We start from the raw sequence: 19,432 nt of genomic DNA, 5'->3' as shown, positions 1-19,432 counted from the left end.
CAAAGGCAAGGCGGGGTTTCATAAATCAAGATTATCGTTCTCTAACAGCTAACAAATTAAAGATTTTACTCACAGAAGTGCTCTATAATGTAGGGCACCATAGTTACTAAGAGAAAACGTGGTTCAAGACAGAAGAAAGGCTCTGAAGAATAATGAAACTCCACTAACAAAATTACAAAAGATATCAACAAACAGGAAAAGGTGAACACCTCTAAAGATAATCAAATAAACTCAGATTAAAACATACACAGGCAGAATACAGATTTCCCAGCTCCTGTGTCAGAAGAATCACCTCTAAGCCTTTCCCACAGCCACTCCCTAGAATACCAAGAAAGAAATTGGAGAGATATTTTAATTTAATGAGATAAGATTCAAATCAAGAAATCAGCTCCCTAGGCACCACGAACCATTATTAAACAGCACTTACGGGAGATCTGGAAACTTCAAAAAAAACATAGTATCAAGGCCGCCAAAGTTGTATCAGACACCCAGAGGCAACCAGAGTTTTGGAGAAAGTCACTTTCCAGTAGGGAGGCCAGAGTGAGTGGGAGAGAAAGAGGTCTATTCAGCAAACTAAAAGGAAGCCAGTAAGGAAGGGTTATTTTTTTTTTGTCCCTGGGCAAAACTGAACTTAGAGAGAAGGCGGAGCCGGTCAGAATCACGTGCCTGAAGTGGCCCAGGGGGCGGGCTGGAGTCCGGGGAGCTTGGACAGTTTACGGAAACCCGGCAGCTGAGGGTCTCCTGCTGCTGAGGACTTCAGGCTGCGGGTTCTCCAAATCTGGTATGCAGGGCGTGGGGCGAAAGTCGGGGCACTAGCTTGTCCCTGACAATGTGGATGCCCCGGAGCCCCTGGAGGTTCGGGGTCCAGTGGACGTAGGACGCCAACTAGGGCCCCTGAATCTGCCCGTGGCAGCTGGCGTGGGGTCCTTTGTGCCAACCCTTTGGAGACCCTGGAGACGAGGCAGAGATGGGTGCTGGCTCCTACCCACCCTTCTCAGCCCCTCTTCTCCTAAAGGCTATATTGGGGGTGGAGGAGGGGAAGGAACGTCAGAAAACATTTAAAACTGTTACTAGGAGAACTACTGAACTTGAAAAGGGTGTGGGTGGGGTGGAAGTGGGGAAGTGAGTTTGTACTGTAATTTAACTTTGTTACCTTTCCTTTTATTGCTTGTCAAGAAGGTTAAAACATCAGGGACTTTGTGGGGAGAGGATTTCCAACTATTGTGGGATAGTTGGTTCTTAATAGCAAGGGTTTTTCTTGTTTTTGAGGGGTGGGACATGGAGAAGGGAGTTCAGTATTTTCATCAATTTCCTGGAAGACTTTAAGGTATGGAAACTGCGTTCGATAATGCAGATGGGCAAATCTGCGAATCCTTATTATAGTGTGAGAGGCTCTGGGAGTTTAAGGGAACCGTCACACAATTTAAATCCTTCACTCACTACCCAGTAGCTTTGTGACCCCATTTGGACAAGTTAACCTCTATGGGCATCGGTTTTCTCACTAAAGTGAAAGGGTGGGAATATGTGATTTCTTATCTCCCTTCCAGCCTGCATAGTCTGTATTTCAAATGGAGAAGGCTAATTGTGGTTGCTATTTAGAAGCTGGCAGTAACTCTTAACTTCATTTTTTAAATAATTGAATGGAAAGACCACTGGCCTTAGAGGTAGAGTTTATATTTCAGCCATGGGCAGTTTTGGGGTCAATCTCTTCATTCATTCATTCATTCATTCATTCATTCAAAAACTGAGCTTCCCTATATGGAGAACCCTAGAACCCTAGCTGAAGTACAAGGGCTGCACACTGGCAGATTCCAGTGCTAATATGCTTGGAAAACTGGACCTGCTCCATTTCTTACCTGGACCACTTTAATCCCTCTTTAGGCAATCTATCTTTCCCCTCCCAGTGGCTTTCCATCTCAGTGTCCAAGGGTGTATACAATTGGATTAACCCATTGCAACTCAGAACTCCCAGGTGAAGAAATATGCAGCATCACAGTTTCCCTGGCCATTGGGAATCCAGCCCTGCACCATCACACCCAACTACTTCTCTTTGGGAATTACTTAAGTTTCCCCATCCCTAAAATGAAAGACTTTCATTAGATCTCTGAGATCCTTCCAGCTCTATTTTTTAGGCTTTATGAAGTCAGTTTCAAGATAACTCTAGGTATATCAAGAAGTTGCTAAATGCACATTTGAAATAGTACTCTGTTGTTGCTTCTCCATACTTTTTTTTAATTTTAACCCTTGTACTTCAGTGTATTGTCTCATAGGTGGAAGATTGGTAAGGGTGGGCAATGGGGGTCAAGTGACTTGCCCAGGGTCACACAGCTGGGAAGTGTCTGAGGCCGGGTTTGAACCTAGGACCTCCTGTCTCTAGGCCTGACTCTCACTCCACTGAGCTACCCAGCTGCCCCCGTCCATACTTTTTTAAAATTAAAAAAGCAATATTTTCATCCATCTTTTTTTGTACTGACCCCCAGACATCCTAATCCCAGGCCTTATGCCAGTGTGCTCTAAGAAGAGACTTGAGAATAATATTAATGCCTTATATTTGAATCACACCTTGTATTTTTCTCAGCATTTTGCATAGGTTTCAAAATCCTTAACCTTTAACTTGACTAATACTCTTACATAGCCTTTTCTCTTTTCAGGATTTAATACAATGAAGCCAGAAACATCTCACATGTTCATTCTGGGTTCCCTTTGTTTAGCTTTCTATTGTTTGTGTACTGCTGACAAATTCTGCAATAGGTAAGTTATTTGTGGAAATAAAATTTCAACCCAACTTTCCAAGATAATTTAATTATATAACTAACATTAATGTCATTCATATTGTTAAGAATTGGGAGCCTTTTGTGTGCACTGTGTGTTTTGCTTCAGTACTGGGTGCTGCATAATTAGATGAGGAACTCATACAATCTTGAGGGGAGTCAGCATGGGATAGTGGAGAGAGTGTAGAATTTGGAATCAGAGGACCTGGTTTCAAATCCTTGCTCTTCTACTTATTACAAGTTCAGCCTTGGGCAACTCATTTTAACTTTTTCTATGTCTCAATGCCATCATCTGAAAAATGGAGGGGAGAGATAGTATACTGGGGAGTGAATTGGAATAGATGATTTAGAAGTTTCATTCCAGCTCTAAAACTATGATTCTTTTAACATGATACAGTTAAGTTGACAAGACTAATTTTTGTCCTAAGTGAAAAGCAGTAATTATTACACAAACTTAGAAGACATTCATTATTGATGGGAACCATCTCATTTCTAGATTCTTTTCACTGATAAAACAAATAGCTGTTGCATTAGGATCTGGTAAATATAATTAGTTGGAAGTTCTTAACCATTTTGAAAATAGTTATTTTTCCCTCTTCTTGTGTCCTTTCCATATTTCCTCTCCTCCCAAAACTGTGTTTACAAAAAACCAAAACCCCATAAATTCATTTGTGTACTCATTATAAACGAAGAATCTTAAGTTTCAAAACCCAAATTTTATTATTTATTTGAATAACCAAAGATTGGGACCCGTGGAGTATAATTTTATTCTAAAATAATATTTGTGAAAAAATTGGAAGGCACATTTTGCTTTCATGTTTTAAGTATCTGTTTTGTTATATGTAAAACTTGATGTTTAAGCTTTGAATTTTCTTTTTTCCTGTAAGTAGATTGTTACTTCCTAATAATTCATGTTATTACAAAAGATGAATATAGTCTCACTTTTTTCTCTGAGTTGTAAAAAAATATGGCATTGATGGTTCCTGGGTAACTTTTCTAATGTTCTCATCAATAGTGTTCAGACATTTTAGAATTTATGGTATTTTTTTCTTCCCTTTTGGCCAAACTTCCTCTTAAATATCACTGCTTAACTTCCTCATTATTGTCATGACCTTGTACTGCTTCTTTAGTGGGAACTTCCTCTCAGAACAATTTCCTTTTTTCTTCCAAATTACTAATATTTGTAGGTAATAACATTTCATATAAGATGTGTAGATAGATATATCAGTACACATACATAAATGTATACGTACATCAATAAACACTTATTTGTATATATAGGTATATGTCCTATATACATATAGGACACATGTGTATATAAATACATATAAATATGTATATGAATATACAGTACACACACATAGGATATCACTAAAGTGTCAGTGCAGTTTTAGGATATTAAATCTCTGTTGTATATTTATACTATCTGGTATCACAATGAGGAAAGCACTGTGCCTGGAGTCAGGAAGACCTTAGCTCAAACCCAGCCTAAGACACTTAGTAGCCAGGTGACCCTAGGAAAGACACTTAACTTCTATGTGCCTCATTTTCCTCTACTGTAAAATGGGGATGATAATAGCATCTGCTTCTTAGGGTTGTTGGGAGAATTAAATGAGATACTTGCAAAGTGCTTAGCACAATGCCTTGCACATAGTAGGCACTCTAGAAATGATTATTTCATCTTCCCTCTCTCCCTCATTTAGTATATACAAAATGCTTTCCTTTCAACAACCTTAGGACTTAAGTAGTACAGGCATTATTATACTCATTTTCATAATAATAGTTAACATTTATATAGCATTTACTATGTGCCAGGCACTAGGTTAAGCACTTAAAATTATCTCTTTTGATCCTCACAACAACCCTGGGAAGTAGGGTGCTATTATTATCCTCATTTTACAGTTTAGGAAACCAAGTCAAACAGAGGTTAAGTAACTTGTCCAGAATGACACAGTTAGTAAGTGTCTTCATGCTTGATTTGAATTTGGATCTTCCTGACACGAGACCCAGAGCACTATCCATTCTACCACCCAGCTGTCCTGAGCAAACTGAGGCTCAGAAAAATTAAATAATATATCTAGGGTGTCAGAAACAAATAAGAACTCAATCTTCTTAACTATGAGGTCAGGGCAGAAATATTTTCTTTGTTATTTATTTGAAACCTTTCAGCTCAACTAGTTTATTCTTGTACACAGTTGGATATCACCATCAGTTCCAACCTATAATTAATTTTCTCATAACGCTTTAGTTGTGAATCCTATACTTACTCATAATCTTAATTACTTAAATAGGCTATTTATGGAGAAACTTGAAAAGAGGATGAAGCTCACATTTTTAATTAAAACTGTATAGGACTTCACACATTTCAGTTTACCCAAGACTATCTCAACTTGCGTTTTCATCTTAGTTTTATTGGTGGCTTTCTCTATTCTTTAGCCTTTTTTTTTTAATAACACAGAAAATTATAATTTTCCCTGTGACCATGGACTACTCATTTTTCCTGTTTCGCCCACTTTTACTGAGATCTACTATGGTCCCCATATCTGTAAATCAGGGAAACCCTCAGCAGGAATAAAATGTTTGTTAAGTACCTAAAAGGTTCCAGAAAATGGTGTATAAATATGAGCTATTTTTTAAGTGTTTTTCATATTTCATTCCCAGCTTGTATTAGTCATTGGTGACAAATAGGCTTTTTTTGTTTGTTTGTTTTGTCTTTTGGATGAAAGCCATCATTTAGCTTCATGGCATCTTAAAAAAATTACTGAGAAATAAAATCTTTATTTTTCCATAGAGGCAACCATGAGTGGAAAAAGTTGTTAATGGTTCATCACTGGCCTACTACTGTGTGCAAGGTGAGTTTTTTTTTGACCAGATGAAGCCCCCTCCCCCCATCCAATTAATTAATAAAATTATGACTAGTGTGGATATGACTGTGTAGGTGAATGTTTTTTGGATCTCTCCTTAGTACTATACTCCAACTTCTCAATCACACAAAACTTTATGATGATATGAAATTACCACATCAAAGCTTTGTTCTTTTTCCATCATTCTCATTCGTCATAGGAGAAGAACCAAAAGGCTATATTCCCATGCTAGGTTTTATCTCTCTCCATATTCTTTGTGGCTCACTCTTAGTACTATTACCTTGAGTTTTTTTTTTAAGCCCTTATTTCCTATCTTAGAATCAGAGCTAAGAGAGAAGGGTAAGGACTAGGCAAAGAGGTTTAAGTGGCTTGTCCAGGGTCACACAGCTAAGAAGTATCTGAGCCCCCCCACCCCCTGGCCATGCCAGGCAAATTAAGGAACTATGATTGGTTCCTGAGATGTAACATGGGAGAGCTAGTGGGTGGAGAAAATTGCTTATAAGGGGAGATCAGGAGACTGTTTGGTCTCTTCTGGCTGGAGTTTAGAACCCGAAGGAACCCATGTTGGTGGTGAGCTTCAATCCATCATGGTGGCAGATAAAAGTAGTAAGCTAAGCAACTTCTCTACCTTTTCCTATATTTCCTTCTCTTTACTATCGCTACTTTGATATAAGAAAGTTATTAAAGCTACTAGCAGCCTTATAATTTAATTTTAACTATTACAGAATGGTTTGAGGAAAAGTGTGGAAGTGGAAAGCAGCTGATGCTTAGAAGAGCATAAATAGTTCAGTTTGACTGAATCATAGCACATATGTGAGGTCAAAGCAAGATTGAGTAAATCCTTGAATGCCCATTTGAAGAAACAGCATGATGTATTAAGAGAATTGGATTTGGAGGTAAAAGATGTGGGTTCAAATCCTGTCTCTTAAGACCACCTCAGCTATAAAACCAGGATATGTCACTTAACCTCTTCCTTTATTAAAAGAAACCATTGGACCAGGTGATTGTTAAGATTAGTTCTAGCACTAAACTTCTAGTTACTAAGGCCCTGACTTTGTGTAGTAGATTGTGGGGAGCCATTTAGATCATGACTGACATTTTGTATGGCACTTCCATATTTTCAAAATGTTTACATATATTGGCTCGTTTGAACCTTGAGATAAGCCCAAAGACATTTCCCCATTTTACAGATGAGAAAACTAAAGATTAGAGAGTTTGTATGATTTGCTCATTGTAGTACAACTAGGAAGTCTTAGAAGCCTGTTATAAACCCAGTTTTTCCTGACTAAAGGTCCAATACTCTACCTGAAAGGCAATGCTGCCTTCACTGAAGATTTTTTTTTTGATAAACTCTTACTTTCTTAGTTACAACTCTATGATAGAAGAGCAAGGGCTAAGCAAATTGGAGTAAGTGACTTGCCAAGAGCCACATAACTAGGAATTATCTGAGGTCAAATTTGAACCCAAGACTTTCTGTCTCTAGTGCTTTATCTACTGAGCCACAGAGCTGCCGCTTCACTGAAGATTTGAGTAATGCAGTGATATGATGGGTTCTAGGAAGACTGGCCTAAGAGCACCAACTAGGTTGGAGCATAGGAGGAAATTATTATAGTTGTCCATGTGAGAGATAGTTTGAGTTTGAAAGTGGAGAGTGGAGATACCAGGGGGAAAAAAGGAAGAATAGCTTAGATATATTCCGTATATGATCAATAGGAATTTTAATGCAGTCCAAGCCAAACAGTCATTTATCAAACATCTACAGTATGAGTTATTATATTAAACACCAAGGATCCAAATAGTTCTAATGACAAGGCTGCTTAGATCATTGATTGGTGCTTTTTGTATTTGGTATCCTTCCTTCAGGGCCCCCAGCCCAATTATATAATTGCCAAATAAGTGCCAGAATAGCAATAAGTAATACAAATTAATCTATTATGATACTGACATTTGGCATTAGGAGGCAGGCAGATAAAGGAGTGTGGGAAGCCAATAAGAGAATAGATAAAAATCTGAGACTCCTCTTTTGACCCCTTTTGTGATCCTTGTGATTTCTTCTTGAAAAGTATTATGGCCTTACTGAAAAGCTTTAAGTTCCTATCAAACCTGAATTTAAAGGGTTAACACTGTTAACACAGCAAGGAGTGCTGCTGCCTGTTTAGCTAAGGCCAAGATACTCCCCAACTTGGCTTTCTGATAAGAACCTAGTCAAAATTCAGCCTTGGCCTTGGTCTATTCTGAAGCCAATGTTTTGTGTTTTGATGTGACATAATTTGTGACTTCTGCGCATCTGCAAAGTTTCGGGGGAAGGGAGTTCTTTTGTGTGAAATGAGTCTTGAAATATATATAATAAACTCCATGCTCCTGGAGCCAGAGCTGGAAGCATGAAGTAAAAGACATTTCCCTTGTTCTGTCCTTATTTCCTTATCAACTAAACTGTCCTTATCAAATTATCAGAGATGATAAAGAGATCTCCACAATTGTCGCCCGAACAGGGACCTTGGATCACTGGATTCAGATAAACATTTGCCCTCCCCCTCAGACAACTCCCAAATTACTACAGTTTAGTTTCTGCCCGAAGAAGGGCAAGAAATCCAGAGTTTTCAGAACTCTCTCCTTAAGGGAAGACACTAGAAGTAAAAGAATTGATTAACAGGATGGGACACAGTGAATCAAAGGAAAGAACTCTTTTTATTGATATAACTAAGCATATCCTCAGAAAATGGGGAGTAAAATTTAGTAAAGATCAGCTCACTAAATTTCTTGATTGGATTCCCTTAGAATTTTGGCAAAAAGTTGACGATGATTTGAAAAATTATTATACTGAGTACGGATCAGAACAAGTGTCAGAAAAAATTTCATCGGCTACTGAAAAAACAACTTTGTTATCTGGTCAGAATGAAGAGAATGAAATCTTTAAGGTTTCAGTGTTAGAATCAGAGGAGGAGGAAAAAGCTCATAGTAAATCAAAATGGAGCTTTAAAATTCGAATGAAAAAGTCACTAGCAGGAGACCTTCCCCCACCTAAAAACCTCTCTTCAAAAGAGGAGTCTCAGATTTTTATCTATTCTCTTATTGGCTTCCCACAAGGGAGCAATTATTAAGTCCTAACTATGTTCCAGGGCTTCTTTACTCTATATAACCTTCTCTGAGGCTTCAAGTGAAAGTATTCCCTCATCAGCATTTCATGTGGTAGTGTTTGAATCTCTCCTTTGATTCCATCAGTCCCTACTTTGTATTTTTGTTTTTGTTGTTGCAAACTGATTTCATCTATCCTACTTGGTGCTTAGTAGATGCTTAAATGTTTGTTGATTAATTGAAAGAGAATAGTGTAGAAACATTCTGCCAGTGCAGATTAGCAATGGCCTTTTTTAAACTGTTGTAGAGTATTCTCTCTCATACATATCACACAGCTGGTATGTATCAGAAACAGGACTTGACGCAGCACCTTCCCAGCACCAAGGCCAGCTCTCTCTATTCCCTGTGCCTTATTACTTCTCACCTTATTATTGTTGTTGTTTGGTCATTTCAGCCTTGTCCAACTTTTCATGACCTCATTTGGAGTTTTCTTAGCAGAGATACTTGAAGTGGTTTGTCATTTCCTTTAACTTATTTTATAGATGAAGAAACTGAGGTCATCAGGGCTAAGTGACTTGTCCAGGGTCACTCAGCTTGCTAGTATCCGAGGCTGGATTTGAATCAGGTCTTCCTGACTTCAGTAGGACTCGTGCTCTTATCCCCTGATCCATTTAGTTATCTATATACAATTATATTTTCCCCATTAGACTATAAGCTCTTCAAAGACTGTCATTTTTCATATTTGTATTCCTAGTGATTAGCATAGTGCCATCCAATGGTAAAAGATTCATAAATGTTGGTGAGGTTTTTGGTTACTAGAAGTAAAGCCTTGGGGAATTTGCTGTGTGCTTGGTTATGCCAAATCTGGCTTTATGTTCAGGGTAAGGCCATATGTTCAGTGAGACATTTGTCTAATGGTGTGTGGGAGTTTTGTGGGCTAAGTGTAATGATAATTAATTGAAGTGCTAGTGAGTAATGGCTTATTTGTTGTGCACCTGGGTTGTACATCAAAGCTTTAGAAATGTATGCATTTTAAAAATCAATTACAGGTAAAATCCTACTGCAGGAGTGCTATTTCAAGGGAGCATTCTGTATTACAAAGCTAATTCTTTGCCCCATCCATAGCTTATTGTTAACATCTTGTGCTGAACTGTTTTTTGCCTACAAATAATGCTTGACCTTGGGTAAGTAATTTAACTTATTAGGACTTTGGTTTCCTCTGCTATAAAATAAAAGCATTGAACAAAAATAATTTTGTGTACCCTCCCAGATTCTAATCCTGTGGTAACAAGTACTTTCTGTGATTTTCAGTCTCCAGGAGAAAAGCCTTTATCTTTATTTATTTATTTTTGAGTATTTTTGCCATAGTTACATGTTTCACATTGTTTCTCTCTCCCCCAAACCCCCCACCCCGCTGTAGCCAATGCACAATTCCACTGGGTTTTACATGTATCATTGATTAAGACCTAATTCCATATTATTGATAGTTGGACTAGAGTTATCATTTAGTGTCTACATCCCCAATAATATCCCCATCAGCCCATGTGTTTGAGCAGTTGTTTTTCTTCTGTGTTTCTACTCCTACAGTTCTTCCTCTGAAGTGGCTAGTTTTCTGAGAAAAGCCTTTAATTTGTATTATAGTTGGGAAGATGGTGCAGAGCTGAATTACAGCTAAATTTCTTTTAATAATTTGGTCCTATACCCACTATTAATTAACCTCAAATTCTCCTCATCCTATACTTAATAAAGACCACCAGAAGGGAAATTACCAAACTTTCTATGCAAACTATTGCATTGGAAAAAAATAAACAAACATGGAGCTTAGAAGAAAAAAAAGGAGGGGGTCATAAAACCCCTCTTCTTTCTTTCCTGAGATCATAGCTCTTTCTTTCCCCTTGGTGTTTCATTACTGGTAGTTAGAGCAATTGATCAATCAGTAAATATTTATTAAGTGCCTACTATATTTAAGGTAAAGATAAAAACAAAACAGTACCTGCCCTTTAGGAACTTATATTCTATTAGGGGAATTAATATGTATACTTATAAGTAATTACAAACTATATACTAAGTAAATGCAAAATAAATAGAGTAGGATAAACACTAGCAATGGGGAATCAGGAAAACCTTAAGTAGGAGGCAATGCTTGAGCTGAGCTAAGGGTTCTAAAATAGAGAGGTGAGATGGAAGTGCATTCCCAGTAAGGAGGAAAACTGATACAGAGGCCAGTTTGGCTGAACTATATGATAGAGAAAGGTATACTAGGGCTTGTTTGAGAAGAACTTTAAATATCAAATGTAGAGATTTATACTTGATCCTGGTAATAATAGGGAGCCACTGGAGATTATTGGGTAGGGGAAGGGGGCATAGTGTAACGCCTTTACAATAGAAAGGGTGAAATGATCAGATACATGCTTTAGGAATAAATGAAAAAAGTGTTTATTAAGTCCTTATACTGTGCACACTGTGCATAAAAGTAAACAGGGCAGACCCTGATCTCAAGGCTCTCACCTTTAAAAAATGGTAGAAAATGCACATTGAAGGTTTCTTTGGTGAATATATAATATTGATTGGAAGAGACTGTAGTATATTACCAGTGACGGCTCCACGTAAAGCAGCATGAAATGTATCATCAGAGACATATATTGAACAAAAATGATGTGCCAGTCATTTAGGAAAAGTGAAGGAAAATAGATGGACAGCAATTTTGCTGCCTTGGTACCCATATTATGTCAGGAAAATTGGATGAGGGCCTGTAGCATAGTGGATGGCCCCATGGTAGAGGATTTATAGGAAAACATAGAAAAGAGTTAGACCCTTTGCTGTAAAGCATAAAATTTTAGACTTGGAAGGGACCTCAGAGGACAACCATTTCAGCACCTTTATTTTATAGCTAGGAAAAGTGGGACCCAGGGAAGAAAAATGATTTTTCTGAAGCTATACATATAATTATTTAAATAAATATATAGTGAAAAACATCAAATTCCCAGGATTTAGGGTTTAAAAATGAAATAGCTGATTAAAAAAAGTAATAACCATCACTTCATGGAGGTTCTCTTTTTAAGATACAATTCAGGAATCATCTACAAAAAGCCTTTCCTGAGCTCCCCAACAACTTTGTATATTTATTTAACATTTTGTATTTGTATTTGTCTTCCCCATTAAAATATAAGCCTCTTTGGTGTAGTTTTTTTTTAAAACTCTTAACTTCCATTTTATAAATGGTACTGTTCCAAGGCAGAAGAGTGAGAAGTATTAGACTAGATTAAGTGATGTCCCCAGGGTCACGCAGCTAGGAAGTATTTGAGGCCAGATTTGAACGTAGGACCTCCTGTCTCTTAAGCCTGGTTCTCAATCCATGTGACCCCCTAGCTACACACTATTTAAAGACTTTTATGTCCAGTGCCTATCAAAATGCCTGGCACATAATAAGCATGAATACAACAAATGTCAATATTTGGTGATTGATCAGCCAGAGATACAGATTTATTATGTATCTACATCTATAGCCATAGCTTTATCTGGATTGCCCTTATAGCTGTTTTCCATAGTTAATCCACAAGCCATTGTCTAATCCCCAAGTCATCTTTATCCAATGCATTTTTCTTGTATAGATGGTTGAATTAAAGAACTCTTTTGAGTAGTTGATTCTAGACGTCATCAAGGAACATCTGTAGTATTCTGGGGCATGATGCATCCTCATGTGGTGGCATCCTCAAACAGGAGCATTTAGAACCTCAGCATATAGAGGGAAATCCTTTTCTTCATAACTCTACACTGAACATCCTTTATCCCGAGAGCAAACATTTTGGGCAGGCTTCTGATTTCCTGTTTTATGTTCTACTTGATTTTAATAATCAGAATGACTGAACAAAATTATTTTTCAAGGAATCTCCTATGCTTTTAACATGTTACCCTTCCTTCAAAAGCTTTTAAATTAAAGTGCATTTTGCTCTATTGAGCAGATTCTGTGATCTAATAAAGTTCCACGAAAACACAACTACAAAGCCCTCTAGACTTTGGCAATATATTTTTTTACCTTTATTGCTAATACTAATAGTATGACATCCCCCCTTACTGATATGGCACTCCGTAGCTCTGTCATTGGGTCTTCCTGATAACTACACTGTTTAGATCTAATTTTTTTTATTCACTTATTTTTCATTGTATGGTAGTGTAATTATAAGAAGTCTAAGCACTTTGCTCACTGTCTTAAATTCACTGTTATACTGATAGAATGTCAACATGCTATCATCTTAATTGTTAGAATTCTAATTTGTGATCTTATTTTTCAGTCTCAGTATGTTGAAATGTTACTTCCTACCCCCTGGGAATGTTGCTGTATTCAATTAATTGTAACACAACAGTGGACATGAGATATTTATAATCTTATCTTTGTGCCATTTAAAACTTAAAATGTGTGTATATATACATGTGATATATATACATTATAATACATGCATGCTATATATAAAGGATAGAGATTATATATATTATACAGATATTACACATACAAACATACACATATGTCTGTGTATATAAAAATGTATACACTTGCTCTGATGTTTGTCTTATGTTAGAGGAAAAGCAAGACTGCTGAATGTATTTATTTTTAATAAATTATAATTTTTTGCTAATTACTTATAATAAATTTCCACATAAGTTTTATGAAAGTATATGATCCAAATTGTTTCCCTTCCTTCTTTTCTCCACTCCCAGAGCTGGCAAGCAATTCAGTCTTAGTTATTCACATATTATCATGCAAAACATATGCTGAGTGTATTTAAAGAGAGAATGGAATCATTTTTAATTTTTGCTTTTTTTTCCACTAGGAAATTGAAAATGACTGCAGAGATCCCCCTGATTACTGGACAATCCATGGACTCTGGTAAGAATTTTAATTAACCTTTAGATTGATAAACAAGCTTAGGATGACCAAATTTAAATTCTGATTCCAATGTTTATAATTTGTTATTTTTGGTTAGGGTGAATATATTCAATTTATGAGTTCATTGACCTTGATCTTTTTATCTTATCTCATATTCTGTTGATTTTGGTCTGTTAGATTTGATGAAACAAATATAAACATTTCAAGTGTGCATTTGGACATCAGGTCCTTCTTCAAACCCCCATTAGTGAGTCAATTATATCCCTGACAAGTCTTTTAAACTGAATCTCAGAACCCAGGATTGACCCAAATACAACCCCTTACATGAGGCATTTTGAAACCCTTTTATAATATCCCCAACAAGCGATTGTGTCAGAGTACACTTTTAAGGCAGCCTGTTGCATTTTTAGATACTTCATATTGTTAAATAGTTGAATATATTGAACAGAAGTCTGTCTCTGTGTAGATTAAATCCATTGCCTTTTTTAAAAATTTTTGAAAACATTCTGCAGGGCCCTCTGACCTCTGTGGTGGTACTGAACAAATTTTTTTACTTTTTTTGTGAGATAATCCATTACAAAATTGAAGACAAAGATCGTAGACCTTGAAAGTCATTTTTCCTCTGAGTTATAAACCTTCATTTACTTCACACATCATTGTAAGCAAAGTTTTTAGTTCCTTACCTGGACATGTTCTAGTCTACAATATTTTTCTTAAAATGTGGCATTTAGAACTGAAAACAATTCTCTGGCTCTGATCTTACCAGGGAAATGTACAATTGAGCTCATTGTTTCTGTTTTGACATTATACTGATTAATGTAGCCTAAAATTTCTTGAGTTTTATTTTTGATATGCTATATCCTGCTGAGCTTTTTATTTTTACATGAGCTTCCTTCTGCCTACGATCCTTCCATTCTCTTTGTGTGCAATTGGTTTTTCTCCAATTTTATTAAGTTTTGACCATTATTCTAACATATCATTATCTTTCTGGTTCCCATTTCTGCCACTTGATATGTCCTTAACTTGATGTCATCCACAGATTCCATAAATATACTATTTATGCCTTTATCTAAAACTACTGGAACACCTTCAGTGATGAACAACTTGCATTCTCACTGGTACTCATCTTATCACTCCTCCTTTCACCATTCCTGCCTATTTACCTGTTGAGTTTGATATTTCCCCACAATCAAATTCTCTTGTGTGGTGTGTGTGTATTTGATTCTCCTTTGCTTCAAATAAGAATGAGGTTCATCTGAGGCATTGGTTCCCAAACTTTTTTGGACTACCGTCCCCTTTCCAGAAAAAATATTACTTAGCGCCCCCTGGAAATTATGAAACTATTTATTGAACTCAGAATAGAATGTAATACAAAAAAAGTGTGGCTATCACCGCACCTCTGGATAGCTGCAGCACCCACCAGGGGGCAGTGGTGCCCACTTTGGGAATCACTGATCTGAGGTTTACTCCCTCCATCCCTTCATTCATGTTTGTATACCTCTCATGTCACACATCACAATGTTGAAAAAAAAAACAAATTCCACTTTGCTTTTTTTATTTTCACTTTACTGTATTACTTTTTTTTTTAAACCCTTAACCTCTGTGCATTGGCTCCTAGGTGGAAGAGTGGCAAGGGTGGGCAATGGGGGTCAAGTGACTTGCCCAGGGTCACACAGCTGGGAAGTGTCTGAGGCCAGGTTTGAACCTAGGACCTCTTGTCTCTAGGCCTGACTCTCAATCCATTGAGCTACCCAGCTGCCCCCTTTAGTGTATTATTTTTAAAAATATGAAATATACCTATGTTATCATATAATATATATTTCCATGTTCATTATGTGAAAGAAGAGACATATTGCTTACACAGGAGGAAAAAATTCATGGGGGAAACAAAGTGAAGAATGGTATGTTTTAATCTTTATTTGGATTAATATCCAAGTTTTTGGATATTAATCTGTTCCTTCTATGGCAGTGGATAGCTTTTTTTGTCATAAGTCCCTTAAAGTTGTTTTGGATCCTTTCACTGCAGATAATAGTTAAGTCATTCACAGCTGACCATCATACACTTTTATTGTTACTGTGTACAGTGTTCTGGTTCTGCTCACTTCACTTTACATCATTTCATATAAGTCTTTCCAAATTTTGTTGTGGTTATCTTGTATGTCATTTCTAATGGCACAATAATGGTCCATTACACTTGTGTACCATAACTCATTCAGCCATTCCTCAATTGATGGACATCCCTTCTCTTCCAGTTTTTTGCCACTACAAAAAGAGCAACTATGGATATTTTTTTTACAAGTAGGACTTTTTCCCCTATCTTTGATCTCTTTGGATTATAGACCTTAATAGTTCTAGTGTACTACTTTAAGCCTCATTTCTCTTCTCCCTTACAACCCACACAGCAGAACCAATCCATCCCAGGTTCTCTATTTATCTTATTCAGCTCCCAATACCTTTCGAAGACATTAGTCTTTTGAAAGGATAGCAATTTTTTCCTTCTGCATTATAATGTTAGCATTATATCATCATAATACCCTTCCAATAGCTCAAATAAATTTATTTTTCTAAATTTCTTTTGATTCTTCTGTTTGTATTTCTAAATTCCTGGTATCCTTGATGTTTTTGTTGGAAATGCTCAAAACTGGTTTATTCCACTAAAAGTCCATTTCCCTCTTGTATTTAAATTTTCAGGTAAGTTATTCTTGATTTGAAGCCTATATCTTTTGGTATACTATATTCTAAAATCTCTGGTTTTAGTAGAAGCTATCAGATCTTGTGAGATTCTGACAGAAGTTGCTTGATATTTGAACTGATTATTTTTAAGACACTTGCAAAAGCTGTTCTTTAGAAAAATAGCTATGGGGCAGATAGTTGGCTTAGTGGATTGAGGGCCAGGTCTAGAGTCTGGATATCCTAGGTTCCAGTCTGGCCTCAGACACTTCCTAGCTATGTGACCCTGGGAAAATCACTTAATCCTCATTGTTTAATTTTTACTGTCCTTCTGCCTTGGAACCAATGCTTTCTAAACTGGAAGGTAGGGGATTTAAAAAAAAAAGAAAGAAAAATAGCTATGATTTTAGCCATGACATTGCTAGAATTTTTCCTATTGAGACTTATTTTTAGGTGATAATCAGTAGATTTTTTTTCTCTCTTTACCTCTGCCCCTTGGCTCTTATAGATCTGGGCAATTTTTATTTATAATTTCTTAAAATAGAGTATACAGTTTTAGTTCTAGTTTTTAGGGAGTCAAATGGATTCTTGATTTATCTCTCCTTGACCCATTTTTCTGGGTCAAGATATTTTTGATGTAAAAGTTTTGTGGCCCGACAAATAGCCTATATTTTCTTCTTTTCTTTTTTCCCCAAACCTTTACTTTTTATCTTAGATTTGATACTAAATATGAGTTCCAAAGTCTGGCCTAATTGCCCCATTTTCTTTTATTTATTGATCTTGATTTTGTTCTAATATTTCTTGCTTTCTCAGGCCCCTATCTGAAAGGGTCTATCCCTTCTTTTTTGCTTCTTACTATAAATATTACTAAAGAAGAGACTCACATTTTCATAAGATCTTGGATTTAGAGTTGGAAGGAACCTCAGAAATCATCCACTCTGACCCTCTCATTTTAAAGGAACAACTGAGATCTAGAGAGGATAAATTTGGCCACAGTCATGGAGGAAGTGAGTTCCAGAATTTGAACTGAGGCACTTAGATTAGAAATCTACCAGTCTTTCCACTGTCACAGTCCCTTTCCTAATTTATTTTTTAGTTTAGGGAGAGAAGGAAGGAAGGAAAGAGAAAAAGGAAGAGGAGAGCAGAGAGGAAGGAAGAAAGGAGATAGAGAGCAGTCCCTTATGAACTTAACTTGAAACATCAACAAAACCGAAAATGTATGTATGTATGTATGTATGTATACCTCAAATGATTTTCATCCAGTAAATGACATTTTTATAACAGCTTATCAGTTATTCCTTTTTAGCCACCTTTAACTTTATATTTATATATTCATTTCCCTTTATACATACATTTTTTCATGTAGTTGCAATGAGGGCAAACTCATTTCTTCTGATTTTACTTTATTTTGAATTATTTTATATCATCTTTGTAAATCATTCTACTTTTCTCTTTAATCCTCATCTTTGGCAGTATTAATTACATTATGGCATTCTTTTCATTGCTATATGTCTAGTTCATCAGCTGTTCCCCTATTATTGGACATTTGAGAGTTTTTCAGCAAGAAATAATGCTTCTGTATATCATAAATATGTATTTTTCTTTTTTGATAATATCCTTTAAGGATGCTCATCTTTAGCATTTTTCTTAGGATTTAACCTATTCTAAGCTTTAACTTTTTAGCATTGTTGTAAAAAAGTTACATGCCATTTTTTTTCTTTCGTAGACATTTATGGTACAGTTTGTGTGTGTGTGTGTGTGTGTGTGTGTGTGTGTGTGTTGTTTTAATTTGAATTTATTGGATTCTCTTTAGATGCATCCATCTTTTTTTGCTCATTGGTACCATTCATAATTTTTTTTGTGCAATTTCATTCTTTAGAGCCTTCCATTCCTTTTGAACCATGTTTCCTCTTAATAATAATAGTAGCTTACATTATGGAACATTTTATGGTTGTAAAGTGATTTGTACCCATGATTTTGCATGATCTTTATAGCAGTCCTTTGAAGTAGACAGCACTAGTATCTAAGTTCTCATTTTACTAAAGAGGAAATGGTTTACTAAAGATAAAGCCTAGTAAATGAGGAACTGGAATAGGAACACAAATATGAGCCGGAGTTTAGTGAATTTTCTACTTTATATCTTCCCTTTGATTCTTCAGTCCATGCATTTATGCTATTTTTCTTTTATGGATTTGTAGAAACTTGTTTTTCTCTATTCTGTGGTACATATCTGACCAGTCTTACCTTCCTCTCTTTATCACGAACTAGAAGAGGAAGGTCAGTTTTTCTCATGTTGCCCTTTCACTTCCCCTTCATCAACTAGTTCCTTCATTTCATTCAGTAATTATATCTGGAGGAATAGATGCTTTTTTTACTTCCTTTGCCTTCTGAGAAGTGAAAATGTAAACATAGGTCAAGATTCTATCAGATACCCTGTTTTTAGTAAAATGAGGATTCAACCAGATATCCAAGTTTTTAATCTTCAATCTACTGTATTTTAACTTTCAGTTTTATAATATGAATCAGAGGCATCACCCATTTCTTCTACCTGACAAGATATATTTTAGTATGTGCCTTCATTTCTCTAGCCTTTCTCCCCAACATGCTCTTCTCATCGCCTTTCTTAGGACTGATGGATTTTATATAGGGCTGTTATCTTGACTTTTCTGTGTTCTCTCTTTTTATATTTTTAAATTAAGCTAATTTAATTTGTTATATTAATTATACATGTGTATGTATATATGTGTATGTATGTATGTATGTATCCTTTCATTGCCCAGTTACAGTTGTGAGTTCTATTCCCTTGATATATGATAATAGGATTTGTCTTTTTGTCTTAAAGTGCAAAATCCCTATTGTTTATTCCTCTCACCATCATACACTGCTGTTGTCTTAAAGTTCAGTGATATAATTAGAAAGAACTCTAGAGATAAGGTCATGGAATCTGGAGCTAGATGGTTTTTTGTTTATCCACACTAATTTGTATCATAGCAGATGATGGGCACACTCAAGATCCCTTCTCAGAATAATGTTTTTAAATACAGAAAATAATACACATAGTCAAAGGAAACCAAAGGTTAGTGAAAACAAAATTATTGTTTTTCCTCTATCATTCAGTAATTACATCTGTTCATCGCACCACCAAGTTAATCTGTGGACTCCTTGGG

At 36.2% G+C, this 19,432-nt stretch overlaps 1 protein-coding gene across 1 annotated transcript in view; it reads left to right on the top strand.

Moving 5' to 3' along the window:
- The first annotated feature begins 634 nt into the window (after window positions 1-634).
- The window catches only part of RNASET2 (ribonuclease T2), a 41,577-nt gene continuing 22,779 nt past the window's right edge, over window positions 635-19,432 (top strand). Inside the window, exons 1-4 of the mRNA XM_044675795.1 lie at window positions 635-781; window positions 2,652-2,751; window positions 5,563-5,623; window positions 13,540-13,595. Coding sequence (XP_044531730.1) covers window positions 2,663-2,751; window positions 5,563-5,623; window positions 13,540-13,595 — 206 coding nt within the window. The 5' untranslated portion in view covers window positions 635-781; window positions 2,652-2,662. The remainder of the gene's footprint in view (window positions 782-2,651; window positions 2,752-5,562; window positions 5,624-13,539; window positions 13,596-19,432) is intronic.

Source organism: Gracilinanus agilis, chromosome 4, assembly GCF_016433145.1.
Source record: "Gracilinanus agilis isolate LMUSP501 chromosome 4, AgileGrace, whole genome shotgun sequence".
Taxonomy (NCBI): Eukaryota; Metazoa; Chordata; class Mammalia; order Didelphimorphia; family Didelphidae; genus Gracilinanus; species Gracilinanus agilis.
Note: the sequence above shows the minus strand (reverse complement) of the source record. Positions and strands in the feature narration are given on the sequence as shown.